This window comes from Danio rerio, chromosome 19 (assembly GCF_049306965.1).
Source record: "Danio rerio strain Tuebingen ecotype United States chromosome 19, GRCz12tu, whole genome shotgun sequence".
Classification (NCBI taxonomy): Eukaryota; Metazoa; Chordata; class Actinopteri; order Cypriniformes; family Danionidae; genus Danio; species Danio rerio.
In genome coordinates, this window is record NC_133194.1 from 1,193,462 (window position 1) to 1,210,000 (window position 16,539).

A 16,539-nucleotide genomic window follows, 5' to 3' on the forward strand; every position below is an offset into this window, starting at 1 on the left:
TGCACAGCACTAATGAGTTATGAATATTCAAACATTTATTCAACGCTTGCTCGGCGCAGACGGAAGTAGGCGGAGCTTGTAGCTGGCGTGTCGTGACGTCAACGCGATAGTAACCGCAGGAGTGAACGCGCAGTGAATGCGAGCGCGAGAGGATGGAGGCCGCAGAGCAGCAGCGGAGCTCGAGTGACGGCGCGGCCGCCAGAGGAGCGGGTTTCCCGGGCAGCGGAGGCGGAGCAGGTCCTGGTGGAGGCGCGGAGGGCGAGCGGGACAGAGAACGGGCCACTTTCGAGTGCAATATCTGCCTGGACACCGCCCGAGACGCGGTCATCAGCCTCTGTGGACACCTGTTCTGGTACAGCTGATCAATAATCGATATCATAACAGTTTCTGCGCGTTAATACACACCGAGAACATTTGCTATGGTAACCGAGACGAGTTACACCTATTATACCTGTTGTTATTGGTATTATCATTACTTATTTCTGTCAAGCACGAGCTGTCAGAAGGCAGACAGAGACTAGCTGACAGACTGAGGTAAAGTTCGCACGTTCGGTCATTTTAACCCTCCCTATGTTGTTTACCACGCTAATTTGAATATGTATACCTCCAAAACAAGATTACCACTGTTTTATTGACTGTAAACAATGATGGGCATTGGCTGTTAATATAAATTTCCGATTTAGAATTTGTAAGTAATACTTTATTGACATTAAAGTTAATATTAAGGAGAATGTACGAATATAAAGACAACCTTTTCCTCAATAACTGAGACGAGATGCACCTATTATACATGTTATTATCAATACATTATTGCTTATTTTTGTCAAACACGACCTGTCAAGACAGAGACTGATTGACTGTCTCTGTTGACAATCAAGAGTCTGATAATTCAATAAACACTCATAATACAGCTGCTACTGTAGGTTAGTGTTGTAAAATATGATGATATACTGTAATGTTCGTGAAAGAGTCAAACACATGACTGAAATATTCTATACAGCATTGAATTGTGTTTCATTACACTGCATTATTTTCATTGAGGTACAGTTGATTTATATTCACACATTTAGACTTTTTCATTGATAGTATCAATTCAGAAAATAATTATTGGCAATTTCTGAATAGTGAAATCATATTAGCAACCAATGACTATCAAAGCACACCATTGTTTACTGGGAATTAAATAGTCATAATGTTGTTTTGAAGACATACTTGCATGCAATTTCAGACCGTTTATTCAAAGTATCATTGTAAACAATAAAGGTAAGACATCATAAGTTGTCACTGATGTAAATCCAACTTTACCTCAGTATTATTTTGTTCTCCACATGTGATTTGGGTGTAAATGCTGGTACTTAACTTACTATGGTAAATGTTGTTTGGCATTGCTGTAGATGAATGACAGGTAGGCAAGGGACAATAACCGTTTTCAAGATAGGCCACGGTTTTGGAAAAGTCAAGGATTTAAAACCTCCAAAATTTTCTGTAATACCGTCCCTAAGGTATGTGTACGATTATTTATTTTTTATTTTTATTTTTTATTACAAAAGTATATCCTGCAGAAAAGATATCCAAAGATGCTGTTTTAAATTGTAAAGAGTGTAACGAAATCAGTGTTCTTGAAACTAATGAAGACAGCAGACATCAGTGATTTATTTGAATTATTTAGGCTAAATGTTCACTCTTCCAAAATATTTAAAATCTTTCACAAAATAAAATCTGTTGTGTTCAAAAGGGGAAAAAAAGATTTTGTTTATTACCCAGACATTTAAAAAGAACTTATGTTTAGAGTAGTGCAGTAATTCCAAACCATGAGAGCCCGTGACTTTTTATTCAAGGTTATCATACCGTCAGAATCTTATACCGGCCCATGCCTATTGACAGGATGAAGTTATGCCACTCTTGTCGTGTATTGATCATTTAGAATAGATATTAGTAAGAAAACTATTTCAAATATTATTTATTCAGCATGTTTATTTTATATTTTGTATAACAGAAACAGGTGATTTGGATAAGTTAGTGGTTCATTCCGCTGTGGCGACCCTGGATTAATAAAGGGACTAAGCCGAAAAGAAAATGATTGAATGAAACAGGCGGTGCATGTATAGTAAGAATATGTAAAGCAAACAGCTTAAATTTAGTCAAGGCAATTTGCAGTTTGGTACAGATGTTGATATTTATAGAACCATAAAAAAATAAAAAGAAATTCTGACGCTTGTCATTTTTAATAAGTAAATAGATAGATTTTATTCCAGTAAACATACATGAAAACAAATGCTCTGAAAACAAAACATCAGTGTCATTGCTCTGTAGAACAGCACTTTGGGAAATATTTGAGAATTAATAACATTTTCACAGGAGGGTTGATCATTTTGTCTTCAGTAATTTTGTTATATTTTATTGTTTCCATTTTATATTAGTATATTGAAAATTGCTTATTTAGTCAGAACTATTCATTGTCAGAACATAAGGCGGTTATAATGGAGAGATGAACAATTTCACCACTGAGGATCAGAGAAAGCAAAGGTTCTGGAAATTAAACTTTCCCCAAGAACTTGGCAAACTCCTCATTTTTCAACATAATGATTCGTCAAATGTAAAGTGCTTCAGTAAGTGTTTATTACTGAAATGTTGCAATAAAATACTCGATTTTTATTTTTGCGTATTTTTGCACATTCAGCTGAAAAGCAAAAATGAGAATCTGATAATTTACAGAGGCTGAAAATTTGGTGCATCTGTAAATCATCTAAATGGTCAATAATAGTAAGTTCAATAATAAATCTTATTTAAGATGCACTTTTTTAAACTGTAAGTGCTGCAACATGTGCAAAAAAATAAGAATGCAAAGATTTAAAAATAAGAAATAAAATAATTCAAATATTATAAAGTAATTCACATAATAAAAGTCCCACTGTAATAATCGAATAAACAATAAAACACCAGGAATATCAAAGTTTTAGAGGCCTTGATAGGGTTAATTAAACTCTAAAGTGAGTTCTGTCTTGATTGAGTTATTTAAGTTGATGATATGTGTGTGTGTGTGTGTGTGTGTGTGTGTGTGTGTGTGTGTGTGTGTGTGTGTGTGTGTGTAGTATCTGTGCATGTTGAGTGGTGTTAGTGTGTGATTATCAGGTTAATGAGAGATTACAGACTCTGCAGGATTGAGGTCGTAGTGCAGGAGTAAGAATAGCCGCTGCTGCTGAAGATGATGATGAAGTAACACTGACTGTGGACCTTCATCCATTATCTACTGTTTGTTTTGTAGATTTGATGATGTTGGGGATTGTGTTTGTGTGCATGACAGAATTATAATGGTAAGATAATTATTCAGTATTTAGACAGCAAACGTTTCAGGATGAGCAACACCGCTGATCTGTTTTATTTTTGACGGTATATTAGCTCATAATGATGAACTGTGAGAGTTGAAGGTAAATGATTGACATATTTGCTGTTTAATGAAGATGTTTTTTCAACACATTTCTAATCATAATAGTTTTAACTCATCTCTAATAACTGATTTATTTTCTCTTCATCATGATGACAGCACATAATATTAGACTAGATATTCTTCAAGACACTTCTATACAGCTTAAAGTAACATGTAAAGGCTTCACTAGGGTAATTAGGGTAAAGTTAGGGTAATTAGGCAAGTCATTGTATAACAGTGGTTTGTTCTGGAAACAGTCAAAAAATAATAATTTCTTAAGTGTTTTATTAAAATGGATTAAACTATGGAATATTAATTGCATCATCAAAGTAATAAATAATACAGTAAGTGAGAAATAAATGACAGAAAACAACAAAACAGACAGTATCTCTAATATTAAATGCAATAGGAACCGTGCTAACCCAGGGTGTCCGCAGGGTCTTAAAAAGTATTAAAAGTTGATAAATCAATTATGAGAAAATTAAAGGTATTAAAAAGTCTTAATCGTGTTTTTACGAGGTCTTAAATTTTGCTCAAAGTGTTTGACTCCATAAATATATTTATTTTCCTCCTAATATAACCAACGGCGTGCTCGATCTACGCGATTAGTTTGGGCTGGGTGATGTAGCTGGCATGTCGTCCGGCTGATGTCACATAATTTACTACAAACACAGAAAGGGGATGAGACACTCTCCACATGTAGCGAAACTATAGAGCGAAACAGGTGACAAAATGGGAAAATCTACTTCTGGTTGAAGAAAGACGAGTTTAAACAGTGGTTGAAGTCTGTCCCTGAAAACTTTCAAGCTTTGTTTCTTCCGAGCTTATCTGAGTTCTGTTGCATGGCTGTGCTGTGCTCCATTGATTTATTTAACTACAACTGTTTATTAAGTTAAAGGTCTTTAAAAAGGTATTGAAATTACCTTTAGGATTATACCCTGGAAACGGTGTAGATTGTGCTCTGGATGGTGTAGATATATTTAGCTTTCAGGTTTGCAGATATGTGAATGTATTAACTGATTTCTCTCTCTCTCTCTCTCTCTCTCTCTGCAGTTGGCCGTGTCTTCATCAGGTCAGTGTCTACATCTAAAAATAGCAATAATAATATATGTGTTATAATTGTATTCATTCATTTTCTTGTCGGCTTAGTCCCTTTATTAATCCGGGGTCGCCACAGTGGAATGAACCGCCAACTTATCCAGCACATTTTTACGCAGCGGATGCCCTTCCAGCCACAACCTTATAATTTTATGTGGCATGAAATGAAAGGTGGTCAGTAAGAAGGTCTCTGGTTCGAGTCCCAGATGCGTGTCTGTGTGGAGTTTGCATGTTCTCCCCGCGTTTCCTACTGGTGCTCTGGTTTCCCCCACAGTCCAAACACATGCGCTATAGGGGAACTGATGAAGTACATTGGCCGTACTGTATGTGTGAATGAGTGTGTATGGGTGTTTCCCAGTACTGGGTTGCAGCTGGAAGGGCATCCGCTGTGTAAAACATATGCTGGAATAGTTGGCGGTTCATTCCTCTGTGGCGAGCCTTTATTTTTTTGTGGATCAGATAAAGGCGGAAGAGTGTGTTTCAGTGTTTGGCGTGTGTTGAAGATGATGAAATGATGGTGTGGATACTGTCGTGTGTGTCTGTGTGTTGAACATGATGAAATTATATTGTTGTGTGTGTGTGTGTGTTTGGAGTGTTTTAGTGTTTGGAGTGTGTGTAGAAGATGATGAAATAATCATATTGTTGTGTGTGTGTGTTTGGAGGATATTTTAAATATGATGAAATGATTGTTATATTGTCGTGTGTGTGTGTGTGTGTGTGTGTTTGTTGGAGTGTTTAGAGTGTCTGTTCAAGATGATTAAATGATGGTGATGATGTTGTGTGTGTGTGTGTATTTCAGTGTTTGGATTGTGTGTTGAAGATGATGACATGATGTTGTAGATGTTGCTGTGTGTGTTGGAGTGTATATTGAAGATGATGAAATGATGGGGATGATGATATTGTCGTGTGTGTGTGTGTGTGTGTGTTTCAGTGGTTGGAGACGCGTCCCAGCAGACAGCAGTGTCCCGTGTGTAAAGCAGGAATCAGCCGTGATAAAGTGATTCCTCTGTACGGCCGCGGCAGCAGCAGTCAGGAGGACCCCAGGTACAACACACACACACATCACACACACGCTATACACACTGTACACACATTTTTAATGCATTCCTGTTCACCCACATATGCTACATCCTAATAACTAGAAAACATCCAGTCATATTTCACTGTAATAATCATAAGATCAACCTTTTATATTAGATTGCAAAATGACATAATTAGTATTTATTTATTTATTTAATATTCGTTGTTTTCACATGTGTGTTTGTCATAAAACCGCATGTTTGATGTTAATGCAACAGATGCAGTAAAATACGGTGTGTTCATTTGAATATGATGTTAAACATCTTTTCTGTCTGTCTGTCTGTGTGTGTCTGTCTGTCTGTCTGTCTGTCTGTGTGTGTGTGTGTGTGTGTGTGTGTGTGTTGCAGATTGAAAACGCCCCCTCGACCTCAAGGTCAAAGGTCAGAGCCGGAGAGCAGAGGAGTGAGTGTGATCTCGTTACTCTCTCATTAATGTCAGTGTGATGATTATAACTGTATTAATATTCTCCTGATGTGTGTGTGTGCAGCCGTTTCAGGGTTTTGGAGACACAGGCTTTCACATGTCTTTCGGGATCGGTGCTTTTCCTTTTGGTTTTTTCACCACAGTCTTTAACACCAACAACCCTTTCCACAGAGCAGGTCAGAGCTCGTCTTCATGTTAATGTCCACTATCAAGCTTTACAGTCTGATCTAAAATAATAAAGTATAAGATCATCATTAATGTTTGGCCACAATGCTTTTTGGAGTTCCTTAAATTCTCTCTGTAAAAACTAAAAATAAAAAAAAATAAAAAAGACAAATACACATTACAAATGTAAATAAAACTGAAATAGCATATAAATAATGCTACAGTAACCCATAATAATAAAGGTTTGGTCACAGTATTTTCTGAAATAAGATGTGATGAAAGATATTTATTTATTTATTTATTTGTTTATTTATTTATTTATTTATTTGGCCACAATATTTTCAGAATTCCTTAAATTCTCTCTGTAAAAAAAAACTAAAAATATACTCATCATAAATAAAAATAAAAACTGCTACGGCATGTAAATAATTCTAAATTAATCAAACAAAAATAAAATTATAATATTAAAATAAAATTATAAGAATGAAAGTTTGGATTCCTAAAATTCTCTCTGTAAAAATGAATAAATAAAAAACGCAATAGCGTGTAATTAATGCCAAATTAACCAAAATATATATATATATAATTTAAAATAAAATAATAAATAAAATTATAATAATAAAATAAATTATTATAATATAAGTTTGGATTCCTAAAATCCTCTCGGTAAAAAGGAATAATAATGCTAAATTAACAAAAATAAATAATAAATAAAATTATAATGATAAAAATAATAAAAGCATGGATTCCTAAAAGAATAATAAATTAAAAAAAAAGTAATGAAAATAAATATAATTAATAAAATAATAATAATATAAGTTTGGATTCCTAAAATCCTCTCTGTAAAATCAAACAATAATGCTAGATTAAAATAATTTGAAAAAATTATAAACAAACTTCTAATAATAAAGTAAAAAAAATTATAATGATAAAAGTTTGGTTTGATAAAATCCTCTCTAAAAATGAATAATAATGCTAAATTAACAAAAATAAAATAAAATAATAAATAAGATTATAATAATACAAATATTAAACTTAAAATTAAACTTTAGATTCCTAAAATCCTCTCAGTTAAAATGAGGAATGCTAAATTAAGAAAAAGTAAATGTAATTAATAAAATAATAATGATTAAAAATAATAAAATCCTCTCTGTAAAATTGAATTTTACTGCTAAACTAGCATAAATTAAATTAAAGAAATTAAAATAATGATAGTTTGGATTCCTAAAATCCGCTTAGTAAAAGCTCTTCTCTCTAATAACGTAAATATTAAAGTAAATAAAATAACTAAGTTAAAAACCAATTGACTTCATCTAACATTCTAATTAATGTGTGTTAGAAAAGCATGCAAATGATCTGATGTTTCATTGAATAACCTCTCATTTACATATGAATTATTTTTCATCTTGATTCAGACGCTCATTACGGAGCAGATCAGCAAGCCAACGAAAACGCAAACAACGGCAACAACTGGCAGGACTCGCTCTTCCTCTTCCTCGCCATCTTCTTCTTCTTCTGGATCCTGAGCGTCTGAACGAACACACGTATCACTCACACACACACACACACACACACACACACACATGCACAGTATTAGCGTGAATAGATCAAACACTACACCAGCTGAAGAATCTCAGCAAAACATGCAGAGTTTCAGCTGTAACCCCGCGAGAAGGCTTCATTTCTACTATAATGATCATTAAACACGCTCATCTCCTCATTCTCTTCACTCTAATCAGACTTCAGTTCACTTTCACTGGAGTAGATCACGCTTTATTTGCATTTTGGGTTGTTTCTAATCGTTTGTTGCTTTATTGAGGATTTTTGTAAAACATTAACCAGTTCATATAAATATTTTGTCATAAAATTAATGCGAGAAATGTTAATAGTTTAATACTTTTAGATCAAATATGTAAGTTTATTTTTTCATTTTGAAATTATTTTTCATGATATACTCTAAATTATTCTCCTTGTTTTTGTTCTATTATTAATATTGTTATTATTATGAAAGGATTTTTATGATATCACCCACATTATAATTATGAATTCTTCTTCTTTTTATTATTATTATTATTATTATTATTATGTAAAAACAGTTATGATACCCCCTAAATTATAATAATTTTTCTTCTTTTATTATTAATATTATTATTATGTAAAATTTAGCATATCATCTTTACTACTACTACTATATTATTATTATTATTATTAAATCATTATTATGATATCCTTTATATTGTATAAAATTTTCTTCTTTTATAATTATAATAATAATTATAATAATAATAAAAGAAGAAAAATTATTATAATAATATTGTATAAAATGTTTATAATTATTATAAATGATTTTTATAAATATTATAAATTATTATAAATAATAATAATAATAAAAGAAGAAAAATTATTATAATAATATTGTATAAAATTTTTATAATTATTATAAATGATTTTTTTAATAAATATTATAAATTATTATAAATAATAATAGAAGAAGAAAAATTATTATAATTTACGGGATATTGTGTTTTTTTCTGCATTATACTAATTACAATAGTAATGTAAAAAAAGATGATATTATGCCCTAAACTCTTCTTCTTCTTGCTATTATTATAATGAAACAATTTTTATTTGTTCCCCTTAACTATTAGTTTTTTTGTTTTTTTTTTGTTATTATAATACATTTTCTTCAGTTTTTCACTGTTGTTATATATTTGGAAGTATATAAATCAAGTTTTTAATTGTCATGCATAAAATGTTAATCGTCGTTCTCAAAATACTCGATTTTCTTTCTGATTTTGGGGTGAAATATTATTAAAAATTGTGCTTGTTTAAACTATTTATGAGCTGAAAAACAGTTTTGGAACAACTTAATAGTTCTATGTTCAGTCCACTTAAATTTGTGACATTACTTAAGTGAACTTACTGGATTTAAGTTGACACTACATGAATGAATTGTATGTGAACTGAACAGTTTATTCAGCAGGAAGATTCAGATGACCTTTATTTTAGGACCTCTTAAACATTATTTTAAGTTGAACATTAATAACGTAATATAGAGAAAACAAACATTCCTATAATGCAAAAAGTCTGATTATTTCTACATCAGGATAATATTTATAGTGCTGCCAGGAAAACTGTATTACAGAAATATTACGTTCATGAGAACTTTGCCATGCGACAAAAAAACATACATATATTAAAGGTAACTGTGAAAAGACAACAGTGCAAGAAGTCAGTATTGTAAAGTGAAATTACAGCATCATTATTTCAGCTCACAGCAGATACTAGACAGCAGCATTGTGAGATGTACAGCCAGAAAACCTTGTTCTGCAAGTTTGATTCTTGCGTTATAATAATTTCCTTGACGTATAAAGAAAAGTCTGTAAATTCAGGTTTTTACTTTGTTCTCTTTTCTTTGAAAGTGATCTCTAATATATTCAACTCACAGCTCTAGTTTAATGTCTTGTGATGTATTTTAGGGATGCTCCGATCAGGATTTCCGCAGCTGATATCGAGCACTGATTCCTTGTCATGATGATTGGCTGATACCGAGTATTCTGATGCGTCAAGCTTCATGATGCATTAAAGGTCATCTATGATGAACGCCATCTTCTGTGCGCTGTGTGGACAGAGCTGTGTGTGGTATGGTGTGTCCACAGTCATATTGGGCTGATAGAAACACAATAAGTCTCTTTTTTTTAATTTCCTGATATAAAAATAGGATTTAAATCCCTCCCATCAACCGCAACATAATGTGGGAGTGTGGTTTCCCCACCCACCAATATTGATTGACAGCTACGTATTAGCATGTTTCCGTAGTAACACGTATAATCATATCACCATGATATGACGTGCACAAAGCAACCGGGATTAAAAGATCTGTCCAGCTCTCTGTGATCATCAGTCATCATCAGATGTGATCAAGAGTGAGTTTCACAAGTTTAACACCTGTTTAAAACAGTGTATTTCACCGTCTTCATCAGCACAGCCGCGTGTCAGTGCAATTATAAAAGAAGACACCTCAATCCCGAGGATATTAAATCAGGTTTATTTTCTACAATAACATAACAGATATCCATACAGCAGTGGAGATTAACCTGTATCCTGTCACTTTTGCCATGCAAAAACAGTGTAAAGTTAAGTGTGTGTGTGCGTGCGTGCGTGCGTGTGTGTGTGTGTGTGTGTGTGTGTGTGTGTGAGAACATTCTCATCATTGCAGAAAGGCTTGAATTAACTCCGCAACAAATACATCAAATAATCATTGGGAAAGTTCCTACTGAGATCTGCTTCTTCATGTCTGTCACTGTGCTGTTTATCTGACGCAGCCGAGACAGAGGTGGAGGCACACTCTGACAGGCACGTGGGAACGGTGGGCGGGGAGAACCAGCATTAAAAGCACAGGCCACAAAAACAGCTCCAGTGTGTTCAGAGCGGCAATTCCATCATTCTGAAAGCTCTGATCAATAATCTGATGGGTGTTTCAGCTGAAACTCAACAGACACATTCTGGAGACTTAAATCTTGAAAAAAAGATCAAATAGGTGCCCATTAGGCACATTTTCCCTTTAAGTTTGACACTTAAGCGGAGATCTCTCCCTATCTAAGAGAATAAATGAAGGGTGCTGCATGTAATCCCTTAAACACGTCTCTTTTAATCATCTAGTGTGGACATGTGACGGTCAGAAACGGCTTTACCGAAAATAATCGATCATAAACACAGCTTTCAGATTTTATTTATGTGAAAAGGCCTAAATGCACACAAGAGCAGTCCAATCTCCAAGTAGCACATCTGTGACCGCAGCTCCTGTACACACACTGAGAGAGACAGGGATGTGCACTCCAGATTAACTGTGCTGTTCAACAAAAGTAAAGCTTAGAACATCACTGTGCCTTTCACGACCTGTTCTCTTGCTAATTCACTCTCATCTCCGGGATTTCTGGGGTATTTTATCTCATTTAAAATGTCTGCGAATGCAGATTGGCGAATACTGATCGAGTCTTAAAATGTGATTATCGGCCGAAACCAAGCTCCAGCTGATTGATAAGAGCATCCCTAATATATAGATATGCATATTCAGATGTGTTCTGGTGTGAGGGATGACCCGTGTGTGTGTGTGTGTGTGTGTGTGTGTGTGTGTGTGTGTGTGTCTGAAGAGTTGCTGGAGGTTTAGTTTCAGGAAAGTTTGAGCGCCATCAGCTAATGCAGATGATCAGTCCTGCTTCAGTCTCACAGTGTTTCCACAACAGCTTTGTGTGTGTGTGTGTGTGTGTGTGTGTGTTTTGTGTAAATATGAACTCTGCATTCTTAAAGAGACAGTACACTCTAAAATGCAATTCTGTCATCATTTACTGACCCTCCACTTCTTCCAAATCTGAGTTTCCACACACACACACACACACACACACACACACACATCAGCATTAGCGTTAATAATAATCAAACACACACACTGAATGATGACTAACAGCAGAATGAGCGCACATTATGCATCAAATACATGAAATATTATTGCTTTCTGGAAGATTCTAGAGGAGAGGCTTAGCTTTCATTTCCTTTGAAGTCATCGTGCTGGTGTGTTCTGATGTGGTGTGTGTGTGTGTGGATCTTGTTGATGACGTGTTCTGATGGTTTGTAATCCTCTCGGTTTTAACTGTTTGTCGATGTAACAAACACCTGTGAAAAACACACGTATTATTTCCTCTTGCTGCAAACTGATTGGCCGGTTTGGCCCACTGACCACGCCCACTTTTATTTAAAAAGTGTCTGCAGGATGTGAGTGGGCGGGGCTAACGGTCTGAGTACGTTAAGATGATTTGTGTGTGAATTTAGTTGAAAATGCTCTTGTTTGTCTGTTTTCATATCACTGGCTAATTATGTCCGTCTCTTTTGATTTGCATAAAGTCCTTTGGTAGCTAAGTTGCATATAATTAATGTGCATATATGGGGCAGAAAGTGGGTGTGGCCTGTTCTCTGGCACTTGATAAATAAACATTTAATACAAGCTGTGTGACGTTTCTAATTATTTACTGTATTGTCAAATGAATTTATGTGGTTGTTTAGGATAATCACCATAGTAACTCTTAATTTAAATATTTTTATAAATGTTTTTTTTGTATATTTTGTAGGCAAATGAGATTATAAATAGCTAAAAATGCTAATTCATGTTAGCAGCATGTTAACGATCATGCTAAACATGTTTAAAATGTTGCCACATGAAAGTCATGCAAGATTGCTAGCATAAATCATGTTATCTTTGACCTAAAAAGGTTGTAAATGAGAGCAACAATGCAGTTAGCATATGCTAAAACATGGTGCAGCATGCTAACGATGAAAGCAATACTAGCAAGATGCTAAATATTTAAAAATATCTGCAACTTTATAACAGCCATTTGCTAAAATGTTTTAAACATGCTGGCAACAATGGTGAAACATGTTAGCCGAACATGCTAGCAAAATGCTACATGTTAGCAGCATGCAAAATGAGCTTGTAAGTCATTATATGCTGAAGTTTGATCATCATAACCCAGTCTTTACGCCAGTAACTTAACATGTGAAGACAGCATGCTAACCTTTGAAAACATGCTACAAATACTCTAGCAGCAAGCTAACAAAACGCTAAGCATAATAGAAAGAAAGATGCTTGCAATGTGACGCTAAAAACCTTCTAGAAACAAACTGGTAGAAATGCAAAAAAAATTATAATAATGGGATAGCATGTTTAACATGATATAATACATGCTAAACGTATAAAGATGATAAATAACGATAAAAACATTGACATAATAGTTAAAACATGCTAAACATTATGAAAAAAATAATTTCAGGATTGAGCAAAAAATATGACTAGTAGAACATGCTAGCAACAATGCCAAAGTATGTAATCAATATAACAATATAAGGTTAAAACGTGCTAATTTGTGTTAGCAGCATGTCAAAGATGATGCTAAACATGTTTAACATGTTACAATCATGAAAATCACATTGAAAAGATTATAAATGAGTTACAATTCAGAGCTAGCATATGCTAAAAACATAGTGAGTTATAGAAGCATGCTAATGATGAAAACAATGCTATGATTGCTATTACTAGCAACATGCTAAATGTTTCAAAACATCAGCAACTAAGAGTAACATTAACAATGTGCTAAAACTGTTTAAAAAAAACATCCTAACAGCAATGGTGAAACATTTTAGCCAAATGCAAGCAATGTGTAAAACATGCTGAAAAAATGCTAATGGTGTTAACAGCATGCTAAAGATGATTTAAACATGATTTAAATGTTAACATTGTTAAAGGTGATGCTAAACATGTTTAAAATGTTACCAACATGAAAATCGTTAAAGATTGCTAACATAAATTATGCTATCTTTGTACTAAAAAGGTTATAATGAGCAACATTTCAGTGTTAGCATATGCTAAAAACATGGCGAGTCATGATAGCAGCATGTTAACAAAGAAAACAATACTAGCAAGATGCTAAATTTTAAAACTATCAGCAACTTTATAACATTAGTCATGTGTGCTAAAATGTTAGCCAAACATGCTAGCAAAATGTTAACATGTTAGCAACATGCAAAATGAGCGTGTAAATCATGATATGCTGAAGTTTGATCATCATAACCCAGTTTTTACACCGGTAACTTACCGCAGTTACTTTATAAATGACCTGTTGTTAGCAACGTGAAGACGTCAGCATGCTAACCGCTAGAAACATGTAACAAATATGCTAGCAACAAGCTAAAAATAATGGTAAGCATCTCACGTATATATCTATGACAAAATGTTAACAGCACGCTAAAATATGACAATAATAGACGGCAAATACAGAAGAAACCCCCTGCTCATACGCAATGTTTTCATTCTCTTCATTTTATTAACACATATAGTTCTGTCTTTAAATAAATATCGATTTCCAGAATCAACTAAATCACTCAGAACCAGATAAACAATCACATAAAGCTGTTTCAAATGTAAAAACAGAATTGCTCACGCATGTGACGTTCCATAAGTCAGATGTTTCTGTTGCACAGAGCGAGCTTTAAAACAACAGATTATCAGCTGCTTATTAATCTGCATTAATAATCACATGTGCAATATGCATGTCTAAAAACATCCACAAACTAAAGTAGCACTATGAAAAGATTAAACACATCTAAAATAAACGTGTGTTTTGTCATAAGCGATATGTGTGTGTGTTATATATGTATATCTGACACACACACACACACATGCATAAAAACAACAATCTGGTCACACAGATATTTAAAATGCTAGCTAATCTGCATCATATACATAGAAATGTGGTATCTAAATATAAATAAACATGTTCTCAGATATATGCATGCATGTGTGCATCACATACACATAATAAACACACACACACACACATGTAATGTCAGAAACTTTTCATTTAAAACGTGTGATTTATTTGTGCACAGCACTAAAAACTGCATTAATATTGAGTGCTGATAAACGCTTTGGCTCACAGACGTCACGCTGAAGGCTCTACTCCAGCTCACGTCATGCATTTCTGTTGAAAAGAAGTTAAAAGTGCACATATTAAAATAAAAACTGGCACATGTTGAGTAGGAACATCGCTTCTCATGGGTTTGGCTGTGATTCGGCGTCTTTGGTGGAGATTGAGAATGAGGGAGTGTGTGTTGAACTAGAAGCTCTCAGTAACATCTATTAAAACAGTAATAATGCGGGTCTAAAAGTGTCTCTAGAAGCATCTGCATGCGTCGTGTCAAAGTGACGGTGCTCGAGAGAGTAAAGGCTCATCATGTTAGCCCGTCTTGGGCTGTTTGTTCTTCTTGTTGAGGATCTTCATCAGGTTTTTGGACATGAAGTAGGGTTTCTCTGCGCTGCCGTCGTTTCTCTCCAGATCCTCCACTGAAGGACAGAAACACAAAGTGATTTAGAATTTGAAATACTGTGTTTAAGGTGTTATTTGAGTGTTTATTGTGATGATATTGAGTGTATTTGTGTGATGTGAACACTGAAATGGTGAAGCCCAAGATCAATCTCCACTTGCGGACAATAAAGAGAGTCACGTCAAAGTAAAGCTGATTTCGATGTGCTCAAATAGCAGATGCTAGTGACCCCTGCTGGTCAAAACCGTGTAAATGCCACAAAAACACAAGCAAAACATGCAGTACAACCAATAATATCCAGCTATTGCAAGCATTAAATAGAAAGTATAACCTATAGATGCTCTTATTGTATCATCTAATAATAGTGAAGCCTTTACATGTCACTTTAAGCTGAACACTAGTGTCTTGAAGAATATCTAGTCTAATATTATGTGCTGTCATCATGGCGAAGAGAAAATAAATCAGTTATTAGAGATGAGTTATTAACACTATTATGATTAGAAATGTGCTGAAAGAATCTTCTCTCCATTTAACAACACTTAGGGGGAAACAAAATAATTAAGTAATAAAATTTATATAATAATCATTAATATAATAATAATAATAATAATTCTGACTTATATAAATAAGTATATGTTGAATGTTTCTATGGTGGGCAAGAAACTATTAAACATTAGTAACTATTATTGCTTTGTATTTTAAAAATGTCTCACTAAAACATCTAGAATCTTGAAAAACTGATCTGGTCACGTGACTTTAGTAAACAGCGCTTCATTATGATGTCCTTATTGTTTCAAAATATTTAGAAAAGTCAGTGGTTCTCCACTAGGGGGCGATCTAAATGATTGTATTTATGGCATTACACAGATCGCCCTCTAGTGGAGAACCACTGAATTATACACATATTTTAAAACAGTATGAACTAATAAAGCACTGTTTACGAAAGTCAATCACCATGTGAACTTTTCAATTTGAAACTCTGAAAACACTGGTTCAAAACAAAAGATTTGTAAAAGTTTCAAAGCTCAGTGAGGCAGTGTTTTAAAATCAGTCATTACTATGGTAAAACATTAATGTGTGTGTGTTACTCACAGAAGCACAGGAACAGTGTATCTACACCCATGTTATAGACACTGAAGAAGCCATGAGCGATCAGATACGCTCCAAACACCACCGTCTGTCACACAACAATAGTCCAAATATTAATCAGACATCCATCAGTAACATTCAGAAATCTGGAGACTGCTTTTGTGTGTAAAAAATCCCATGCTCATTAATTTGATAGAAAAAAAAAACAGAATAAAAACGACATATTTTGAAATATTTTTAATTTTTTTTAATTTTAATTTTAATTTTTAAATGAGCATTTCCACCTGATTATCTTCATGTTTTCCATGCGATTGTCTTGTAAAATGCCATTTTTTTTATATTTTAGCATGGATAATTCAATCTTCATTGTCACATGATCAATC

At 33.9% G+C, this 16,539-nt stretch overlaps 2 protein-coding genes across 3 annotated transcripts in view; one reads left to right on the forward strand and one right to left on the reverse strand.

The window, feature by feature from the left end:
* The first annotated feature begins 100 nt into the window (after positions 1-100).
* On the forward strand, positions 101-7,926 carry rnf5 (ring finger protein 5). Its single transcript, XM_003200504.7, has 6 exons — positions 101-352; positions 4,481-4,499; positions 5,457-5,569; positions 5,953-6,007; positions 6,093-6,204; positions 7,609-7,926. The coding sequence occupies exons 1-6, from the start codon at positions 153-155 to the stop codon at positions 7,725-7,727; spliced, it is 618 nt and encodes a 205-aa protein (XP_003200552.1). The 5' UTR covers positions 101-152; the 3' UTR covers positions 7,728-7,926.
* Positions 7,927-14,047: 6,121 nt separating this feature from the next.
* Positions 14,048-16,539, reverse strand: part of slc44a4 (solute carrier family 44 member 4) — a 32,145-nt gene continuing 29,653 nt past the window's right edge. For both annotated transcript variants that reach the window (XM_073930623.1, NM_200413.1), the window contains 2 exon segments: positions 16,160-16,244; positions 14,048-15,086 (listed from right to left, as the gene is read on the reverse strand). In XM_073930623.1, the coding sequence (XP_073786724.1) occupies positions 14,980-15,086; positions 16,160-16,244 (192 nt within the window). In that variant the 3' untranslated portion in view covers positions 14,048-14,979.

Bases quoted from the DNA above. Each gene is read 5' to 3' on its own strand.
- rnf5 (XM_003200504.7), top strand. From the start codon at position 153: ATGGAGGCCGCAGAGCAGCAGCGGAGCTCGAGTGACGGCGCGGCCGCC. The intron at 5,570-5,952 runs GTACAACACACA...TGTGTGTTGCAG, and splicing joins AGCAGTCAGGAGGACCCCAG to ATTGAAAACGCCCCCTCGAC. The intron at 6,008-6,092 runs GTGAGTGTGATC...GTGTGTGTGCAG, and splicing joins CAGAGCCGGAGAGCAGAGGA to CCGTTTCAGGGTTTTGGAGA.